General features: G+C 47.9%; 1 protein-coding gene across 7 annotated transcripts in view; it reads right to left on the bottom strand.

The window, feature by feature from the left end:
- Positions 1 to 200: 200 nt before the first annotated feature.
- Positions 201 to 10,023, bottom strand: part of plekhg5b (pleckstrin homology domain containing, family G (with RhoGef domain) member 5b) — a 55,433-nt gene continuing 45,610 nt past the window's right edge. For 5 of the 7 annotated variants that reach the window (XM_010875310.4, XM_010875311.5, XM_010875312.4 and 2 more), the window contains 10 exons: positions 7,131 to 7,322; positions 5,422 to 5,595; positions 4,679 to 4,774; positions 4,142 to 4,453; positions 3,472 to 3,759; positions 3,204 to 3,323; positions 2,824 to 2,956; positions 2,384 to 2,654; positions 1,103 to 2,236; positions 201 to 831 (listed from right to left, as the gene is read on the bottom strand). In XM_010875310.4, coding sequence (XP_010873612.2) covers positions 822 to 831; positions 1,103 to 2,236; positions 2,384 to 2,654; positions 2,824 to 2,956; positions 3,204 to 3,323; positions 3,472 to 3,759; positions 4,142 to 4,453; positions 4,679 to 4,774; positions 5,422 to 5,595; positions 7,131 to 7,322 — 2,730 coding nt within the window. In that variant the 3' untranslated portion in view covers positions 201 to 821. Of the gene's footprint in view, positions 832 to 1,098; positions 2,237 to 2,383; positions 2,655 to 2,823; positions 2,957 to 3,203; positions 3,324 to 3,471; positions 3,760 to 4,141; positions 4,454 to 4,678; positions 4,775 to 5,421; positions 5,596 to 7,130; positions 7,323 to 10,023 lie in introns of those variants that run through there. The other 2 variants (XM_013136485.4, XM_013136486.4) reach the window with 1 other exon arrangement.

The following is a 10,023-nucleotide window of genomic DNA, read 5'->3' as shown; positions in this document are numbered from 1 at the left end:
ACACACACACATTCCTGGTACACACACACACACACACACAACCATCTATCAAACCACCCATCCACACACCCACCCACCCATACCACACACACACACACACACACGCACGCACAAGCGCACACACACACACACCAAATTTCTAAATATACACTTTGAATGTAAAGTAGTGATTCTTCTATTTAACAAAGATACCATTGTGCAATATTTGTTGTTTTGTTTAATCATAGCAAACCAGGAGTAGTACAAACACCAGGACATGCTGGGTGCCGTATCATTTCATCAACCACATTTTTGAGGGCAGGTGTTGTGCCCACTTTCTTTCCATTACTTAAGACTCCGAAAGTGTTTGGCCCACCCAGCTCTTTCCTATACCTTCTCCAGTACACTGTTCCATAGCAGAGTGAAGCAGACCAATACATGCCTGGAAGACCCTTAATTCAGTCTCTATTAAGGGGGCAGGTAACCTCACACAGGTTACCTCACACAGGTAACATTCCAGTCCACCCAAAGGACCCAGGCTCAGCTCCCCCCAACGCTATGTTCCATTGTCACAAAGTGCAAGCAGTTGAATGTCTCTCTGCCTTCTGCCTCCCATTCCATGCAATAAACAGAAACCAAATGCAACAGCAAAGAAGATTCTCATTGTCTGACTGCAGAAGGGCGCAGCAGACACTGTCCGAAAGGCAACGGAAAGGCAGAAAGCAGCTTGACAGAGTGCATTTGTGTCCCAAGGAATTTGGTCCCCTCCGTGCAGATCCCCGGGTAGTGAGGTTCCCTCTTTGCGGTCAGGTGCCACTAGCTGAATAACCGACCGCAGGTATTTACACCTCCCTAGAAAAACAAAAAGCACACAACAGAGATTGATTACAACAAGGCTTTTTACTGTTGAACATTCATTATCCCAAACAATATCTTTGTAAGTGTTCCCCTAGTGGTTGACCTTTGGCATCGGTTTCAGTTTAAACAAGCACATCCTACGCTGCGTTAAACTTGCACGAACATCAGAGAATAATGTGTGAAGGCTGACATTTATTATGACAAAATGAAAGCCCAGAGAACATAACCCAGGTGTACAAGAGATGGCACGGAAAAAAAGACTCACGAAGCAGTGAGGGTGGAGTTGAGAACTAGGGTGGTGCGGATTCGATAAAGCTGGGCTAGGGTCAGCTTTTTGTGCTGCGGGGTCAGTGACTTCCTGTTTTTGGGCACCGACTGATCCTCCAAACCGCCGGCAGTCAACGACGAGCCCCCGTCCCGGCCCTCGGTGTGCCTTGCCTTCTTCCCCCAGTCACTGCTGTTGGACAGGCTGCCTTTGCCTTCGCAGGACTTCGCTGACCTCAGCCTCAGCTCCAGGTCCAAAGCCCTTTGCCAGGACTGAGACTTCCTCAGGGCGTCGGTCATTTTACCAGAGGGCATGGACATGCTGAGAACCTCCTTATCCTCAGGTTCCAGCTCCGTGAGGTCCTGTGCTTGGCGTAGTTCGGATAGGCTCTTACTGTGGACAAGACACTCCTCCCTCTCAATCCTGCCTGCTGACTGGTCCTGGACCGGAGAGCTGCGTGCGTGTATCTGGGAGACGGGGTCAGTGTCACGGAAGTGCTGCAGGAGGTTGTCCTCTGAGCGGGACTTGATGTCCAGTCTCTGGAGGCAGTGCAGACGGGCTGTCACTGGGGGTCGTCGTCGGGGCTTCATAGACTGAACAACGGACAGCTGGGAACCGATAGAGGTTGAGTCTTCCTCCTCCTCCTCCTCCTCTTCCTCCTCCTCCTCTTCTTCTTCTTCTTCTTTTTGTTCTTCCTCCTCCTCCACCAATTCCATTTTAATCTTCTCCTTCTCCACCTCAACCTGGTGGCACTCTAGTTCTCCCTCTTCTTCGGTCTCCTCTTCCTCACTGTGGCCTTGTCGTGTCTGCAGGTCTAGCTCTCTCAGGAGGGACTCTGGGGAGAGGGTTCCATAGGCACTGTCCAAGGACAGCGAGCGATACTGAGAGTCCAGCTCCCCCTCCCCTCCTTCCAGGCCCCCCTGCTCTGGCTCAGGGTGCCGGTCGGTGTGGTTCCCCTGGGGGCTGGTAGAGGGGCAGTTCATGGGTCCAGTGGGGGGGGTGACTATGCCAGAGTCCTGGCTTTTCTCTAAGGGATCCCCTGGGTCAGTATGTGGAGCAGACGGGTCTGCATTCTCTCCCGAGTCCTCCCCTATTTCCATGACTGACAGGGTCTCTGTGGAGCCATCCGAATGACTGGGCAATAAAGAGGACAAAACGTTAGAAGGGGACGAGAACAATAATAGAACTCCTAACAGAATTAGCAATCAAGTATGCTATTGATACTGAATAATGCCTGAAGAGTGAAGCACTGCCACATCAAAAGAAGGGTTTGGGTTCTACCTTGGCCCTTGACGGTGTTTGTGCCTCATACTGGGAGAACTGGCTGTGGAGTTGCTGCTCTCGTCTTCCTCTTCATCTACCTCACCATCTAGCCGGCGCTGTAGCGTGACCTGCTGCCTGCGAAGCTCCTCGGTCCGTAGCCTCTGGAGCTGATTCTGGACATTGCAGATGGCATCTACCCAGCTTCGCCCCTGGGTGGCGCTGTTGGCCTGGAAATTGTAGGCGGCCACAGCGCTCTTGAACTCATTGAGGTAGATGAGAATGAATGAGCCTTAAAGAAGTGGAAACAGGGGGTTGAACATTTTATTTCTTAAAGGAATATAGTCGGTTTGGGTTGAAATCGATTAAAATAGAGCCCGTCTGAAGTGCCAAATGGGTAAGATTTGGACTTCCCCGGGGTTTTTTCAATGAGATATTGCTCATCGTGTTTAATGACTCACCAGGGTCTTTGAGCTCTTTGCAGACGACATTGTGGATGAGGAGGGGCTGTCTGATCACCTTGACCTTCTCAACTCTCTTCACTGGCTTGGTGATGAGCAACAGGTCCGTGAACAGGAAACAGTATACATCCATCTGAGAGGGAAGAAACCCTTCCAGTTTAATTTCAGGTAAACCTATTCTATTGCATACTACTAGAATAACTAGGCTTAGTCAAACAAGTAAACACAAATTATGAAAGGAATTTGCACCCGTCGCGCTACTAGTTAAAATATCACAATGATGGAGTCAAATGCAGTGTTGAGTAGTTCTCAGTCTGCAACAGTTACATGACGATATCATCAGTTAAAAGCAGCTGCAAGCAGCCCAGACAGTATTTTACCCTGCTCTCTTTGCCCTCCTTCATACGCAGAGTCCCCTCCAGGTGGAGCTGCCGGGTCTCTTCCCGTGATGTGCCTTTCATGGGAGCCATTAGGTCAAAGCGATTGTACTCGCGCAGGATCTGGGGAGAGACGGGAGGGGGAGGGAAAAAGTTACAAACCTCTTGGCAACACAAAGCGCAATTTCCGCACGGCCTAAACGCGCATCTCCAATGGAGATTTCCCCGCTGAACAATGGCCTCAGTCGGGTGGCGGACCCGCGGTGCTCACCTTCTCCACTTCCTCGCTGCTCCCCTCCACTGCTTCATAGGAGTCGATGCGTCCGGAGATGGTGGCAAGTTTCTGCTGCTCCTCCCGCTGGCGCATCTGCGCGTCCACGCCATTAATGAAGCCCTCTACAAAAGCCACCATGCTGTTGACAGCGTCGCGGGATGGTGAGTCGTCGGTCTTCTTGAGGACAGCCTTCAGTAGTAGGGGGTACTTGGTGAGCCTTTGGTGGGGCTTAGCAAGCATGTCGGCCAGCTTCAGGCGATTGCACTGCTTATGGGTCTCGGCCCACTGCGCAGGCAGAGAGAGAGGAAACGCAGGGGTTTGACCATGAGTAACAGTAGTTTGCACAATGCTAACAGTAGTTTGCACAATGCTAAAAGTAGTTTGCACAATGCTAAAAGTAGTTTGCACAATGCTAAAAGTAGTTTGCACAATGCTAAAAGTAGTTTGCACAATGCTAACAGTAGTTTGCACGATGCTAAAAGTAGTTTGCACAATGCTAAAAGTAGTTTGCAAGTGCACAAATCCTAGAGGGTAACTTCCTTCAAAATGCATAAAAATGGTATCAACCTGTTCATCTGAACATCTGCCAATGTCTTAAAAAGAAATTGCTTTAACTTTACATTAAGTACTTAGCAAGGGTTGAGAGGACAGCCAGACGGCAACTCACAGTGACGTAGATCCTGAAGAGCTCGTTGTCCCTGAGTAGTGACCTCATGTACTCCAGACTGCCCTCCTCCTCCATGCAGTAACGGATGTAGGGCTTGAAGCGGGAGCCGAAGGTCCTGAAGCCCTGCTCGAGATCAATGGGGTTCAGGAGGGTCCTGGCCTGCCGGGCGATCTCCAGGGCTGGCAGCATCACCTGGTTCCACAGGGATGTATGCAGACGCACAATGTCTTGGATGTTACTAAAGAGGCGTGCCGGCTCCACCTCCGTCAGCAGGCCACTTTCCTGCAAGTTCAACAGCCCACACAGGAACAACTAGACAAAGGGAGGAGAAATGTTTAGATTTAGATACAGCACACATTCGCCTAACAGGACAATTAGATACAGAACACATTCGCCTAACAGGACAATTAGATACAGAACACATTCGCCTAACAGGACATTTAGATACAGCACACATTCGCCTAAAAGGACATGTTCATGAGATTCCAGTAGAAGCAATAGTGGGAATACGGTCACTGTTGTCTACAGTGTGCTTACATCTGTGATGACCCGTAGTTTCTTGATGTAGGTGGCCTCAGTGTGCAGAAGCTCCCAGATGGCCTCCTGCTGGTGGAACTGGCGCCTGGTCAATGCCTGTTACACACACACACGCGCGCACACACACATTAGATAACAGCTCCTACACACAAAAACACGGTCACCCACTTATGAGCTACAAGGGTCCCAGAACTGAACTGGCAGTCGGGGGTTCTGAAGCACTTGAACGTTTGTAACATTGTTCACATTCTTAACATGATACGAGAACTGCACACACAAACAAATGGTGCTTGTGAGGCCTGCTGGCTGAGGTTATCCAACGGCTCTGTAGGAATCTTGATCCCAGTCACACAGTATCTTGTATCACACACACACACACACACACACACACACACACAAGTAAGTCATTGGAGAGACTAAAACAACAGGCCACATATGGACAGGTGGGCTTATGTCTCGACTATTGCTCCGGAGTTCATACTCATGTCTTTGAAGAGACGACTGCCATAACTCTGCTAACGTCTATAAAACACCACCTTTCTATCAGCCCTGTAATGACGCCTGGAGCCGTTATCAACCATGCACACTGTACCGACACAGCGATAGTGTACCATTAATGACTAGAAGAAGATTTCTGCATTCCGACTGATGCAAGGATCTATGGTTTATACACGCAGGAGAATGACGGTTTTGGGAGGCCTCGATTTGTATTCACACGTGTCCATGGGTTCCTGTCCTCTCACCTCAGGGTCGTCCAGTAGCCGTGTCCAGCTGTCCTCGAGGGCAAAGCTGGTCTCATCCTCCTCTTCCTCCTCCCAGGAGTCATGGTGGAAGGAGAGTTGAGGCGGCACCTTGGGAAGGCCAAACAGCGTGTACGACTGCAGCTTGCTTTGGAGCTGCTCCATGCGGTCCACCTCCTGACAGGGTGGAAACAAACACACGTTTTGTATCTCGGAGAACACACACTTCACTGCTACAAAAATCAGTAGCTCAAGTCAATAAAAAAGGTCAGCAATAAAGAGCAAGCAAGAAGTAACACCACATTTTCAACACAATACCCCAAAATGTTGCGTAAAATTGTACCCCCGAAATAGTTCATTGAATTCCTAAATCTTTTAACAGCTCTACAGTCCATTGTCTGGCCACGGAGGCCATATGTACTTATGAAAATGAGCCCTGTGTATGGAGATCACTAGGACAAAAGGGGGAGGTGAGGGAGGGGGTAAGAGAGGGAGGAGGAGGTGAGGGGGGGGGGGGTGACGCAAACTGTGTCTTTAGTGGTCTTTCCTCTTGAGGGGTACAGGATATTGTCGTCTGGCTCTGTTTCACCCCGGCTATTTGGGCAGGAGAGGGACCAGGTTTTGTGGTCGACCTATACCCTACCATAGACAGGGTTAAAGATGCCGCCGCCCCCCCCCCCCCCCCCCCTTAACGGCGATAGAGGGGATGTTCAGTGGCCTGGGTGAATAGAGATGAACCAGGGGACTGACAGACACTGTCTCCATCTGACATCTGCTACTGTGCAGGATGTGACCTCAGAAGAGTGGAAACAATGGTGTGTGTGTATATATATATATATATATATATATATATATACACACACACACACACACATACACATACACATATATATATATATATATATATATATGTGCGCGTGTTTGTGAGAATGTATGTGGATCTGTCCAAAGACATCAACAATAATGATTATTGCTCATTCAGATCCATGAGTCTAATGTTTGCAATAGTATTATCACCCCAGGGACATGAACAGGTTTCAGTGAAACGGGGTAGACATTTGTATAACCTCTTCTTCCAGGCCACTTCCACCACAGCTACTAGGCATATTTGTTGGTTGGAAAATTGCTGTGTGAGTAAACTGCATAGCTTCGGAGGGAAAGGAAGTGATCTCACTGGGAGTTGATGTCTATGTCCATCAACCACACACACACACACGCACGCACGCACGCACAGACACACAAGTTTGTACAGCTATCCTCATGGGGACCAGAAAATAGAAATTGCATGCTCCCTTGTCCTAATCTTAACCCTAAACCTAATCCTAAACCTAACCCTAAACCTAACCCTAAACCTAACCCTAAACCTAACCTCAATAAAGTAACATTTATCCCAAAACTTTATCTAGATGTAATGCCTAACCTTAACCCTAAACTTAACCAACAACGCCTGGACCTTAAAGAAACCCCATCTCTAACTATAAAATAAATGGTAAGTTTGACCCTAAACCTAAATCCTGAGCCGGAAATTGACTTTTGCCTCACAGGGACCAGCAAAAGATCCCAATGAGTCAAATTATTTCTGGTTTTGCTATACTCATTGGGACATTTGGTCCCCATGAGTTTATTAAGACCTAAAACACACACACACAGCCACCACTCGCCCCGTCCTTCTACATGCCCGCAGACCTTCCTACTGGTAGTTCTCATCTCACCTTGCCGAAGGGCCCTGCACCAGGGCCAGAGCTGAAGAAACCTGAGAAGCGGCTGGCAGCACGGTTCTTCCAGCTGTCCGGTCCAGGGCCTACGCCTGGAAGAGAACCACTCAGCCCGGCCAAGGAGTCTGGGGACGGGATGTTGGCGTCCCCAAGGAACTCTGTTATGTTCTTCCTGCGACGCGCCTGACCCTGGAAGACCAGAGAAAGCAAGAGAGATGGAGAAGAAATCCGGTTTTATATTTATATATTTATATTGAGACACCATGAGAGGGAGTAAACAAAATGAGACAAAGAAAATACTTCAAGTGATGACATCACCTGCAGAGAAGAGCAACTCATCAGCAAAGTCTAATACCCACAGAAGGATAAACAGGAAATCAGAGGGGTTTTTTGAAGTGAAGGATGACATCATCAGGAGAGCTGTTTAAGCCATCCTCACATCCTAACTGTCGTTCAGACACAAACAGGATCAGAGGGAAGGAATGCCACTTCCTGATGAGGAACATTCAGAACACCACAGAGGGAAAGGGACCTGGCCAGCGGGACAAAGACCTCGTTCCACAACAACCCCGCTCCATTGTTCAAACGCCATTGTCCAGCTGTCAGCAAGCATGCTCTTCCGCCAGCATGTGCATCTTGAAGACATGTAATCTCAGTCCACTTTACGAGCCCCAAACAAACACGGGCCTCCTCAGGCATTATAGTATCTAAGGAAGCAGTTGCTTTTGCCATCAGAGAGAGTGGGTCAGTGCAGAGTGATTTGTGGCGACCAGGGAGTCGCTGGGCCATTGACCCCTGCTAAGGACACATTAGAGGAACGTGATTTCCAGGGCCTTATCCACTGCTCCCAATCGCAAATATTTTCCTTCCCACAGTGGACCACGTCATTAGATAAGTACAACAGTGGGGACTGCCACCCAGCTCGGAGCTGGGGAATTTCTGGGGAATCTCGACCAAGGACACAGGTGAAGGAAGTGGAAAGGACAGGGGATCCACATCACCCCCCCCCTTCCCGTCCAAGCTTCTCATTTAGCTATTATAGAGGAGCTAAACTGTTATTAGCTTAGCACAGGAATGCTTGGGCAACTGATACAAACTACAACATACATGGCAGTTGAGAACATTTCGATAGTTGATTTGCAATGCGTCTTTTTGAAGAAGAATATGGCAAAAACTACACAGTAACAACACTGGCAGGGCATTTCAGAAATCTGGAATGTCAATACACTGCAGTCAAAAACAAAGTCCTGGCACTTTGCCCTCGACCCCACAGAGAAGTACTGTAGGGTAAACTATCAATTAACAAACTATCAAACAGGGAAAGTCTCCCAAAGGTGTTTGACAAAGTATGAAGGTCACTCACCATTAATGTCAGTGGCATGTCAAAGATGAGAAAAAACATCCTATGCCTTTCAGTCAGAGACTACTTGATTGTAGCCCATATCGGACCCAGCTGCTGTGTTCGAAGTCTCTTATATTTCCCTTCTCCCCTCCTCGGCTTCCACACCACAGACACCCACGCATGCCACAGTCCTCAGACAGAAAAAGCGACAGCTGCAGCAATAAGTAGTTCCCTATCAAAAAAAAGTGCTTCTAAAGTCCAGTTAGGACTTGGGATGAGATGCCCTGCCAAGGCTGTAAAAGTCAAATTCTTGCTGTTTGACGGAGTGACTCCTGCATCCTCGCCCCCTCCGTGAATCCAACATTACCACTACCGCAGTTCTCGTCTTTGAACTCTCCGTCCCTGTCCCGCTGTCCTAACTCTGAGAGGTGAAGCCCGCTGTGCTGACGGAGCCTGCTGCCTGCCTAGCATTTCACACAGCCACTGTCCTGGAGTCATAGCAACCAGGAGGATCCTACACCCCCCCCCCCACTGTGTTGAGGAGGAAAAGAGGAGGCGGGACTACGGGAAAAGTGTGTGTTTGTGTGTCTGAGCGGAGAGATCTGCATAGAAAGAGGTGTGGCTAAAGCAACAGCTTGCAGGGCTCCAAGAGAAACGACCAGACATCCTGGTGCTGCTGAGGACATGCCAACTGTTCATAGTGACTCCAATTCCAGAGCCTTTGTTTGGCACTGCCTTTGACGTTCAGTTTTTGGGCCCCTATAATTTCCGAGTTGCGGAGATTGCGGACAGAATCACAGAATGCAGACAATAACTGAACAAAGTAAAGAAAGTATTTTCAGATACAAAATATAAATTACTTTATATGGTACGGTAATATTATTAATTACCACTGCATTTTGCCAGCTCTATAGATATATGTGGTTCCTTACAGCTCAGCGGTTGTCTGACAGCGTCACATAAATCTTGATGTGGAAATTTTGTCACTTAGTGTATAACTTTACTATTGTGAAAAATATTAAAGCGCCCTTACATGGAATCTATTTTAACAGCAGAGTTTATATTTGAATCATTATTATTAATTCGTTATGATGTGTACAGAGCCCCTAGTGTGTTTCACTACAATTTCTTTGTTCTGAATCCTAAAAACATCCCTGCCTCTGGGATTTTCCAGGTAGTTTCTCTATTAAGTGATCTTAACGTCATTGTGACAACTTAACGTCAAATATGGCATGCATCCAAATTCGCTCCCTGCCTGGAAATGAAACACAATCTATTGCTGTACAGAACGAAAGTTGTTTGAACTGTGGACAGGCATATAGAAACTTGCAAAATTAAACAAAACTGATTGCCATACATACGCTTAAGTAATTTAGGAACTTTGAGAGAAAAATAATGGGGTAAGCAAATTTGACCAAAGCTGTGCATGTCTCACTGAATTAGGGAGAACATTTATTATGCCTTTAACACAGTGACATGACGACAATCCTCATATATAGAGGTTTGAACTGAAGGTGCCCAACCCATTGTTTCCTTCCATCAACTGTT

Source organism: Esox lucius, chromosome 12, assembly GCF_011004845.1.
Source record: "Esox lucius isolate fEsoLuc1 chromosome 12, fEsoLuc1.pri, whole genome shotgun sequence".
Classification (NCBI taxonomy): domain Eukaryota; kingdom Metazoa; phylum Chordata; class Actinopteri; order Esociformes; family Esocidae; genus Esox; species Esox lucius.
Note: the sequence above shows the minus strand (reverse complement) of the source record. Positions and strands in the feature narration are given on the sequence as shown.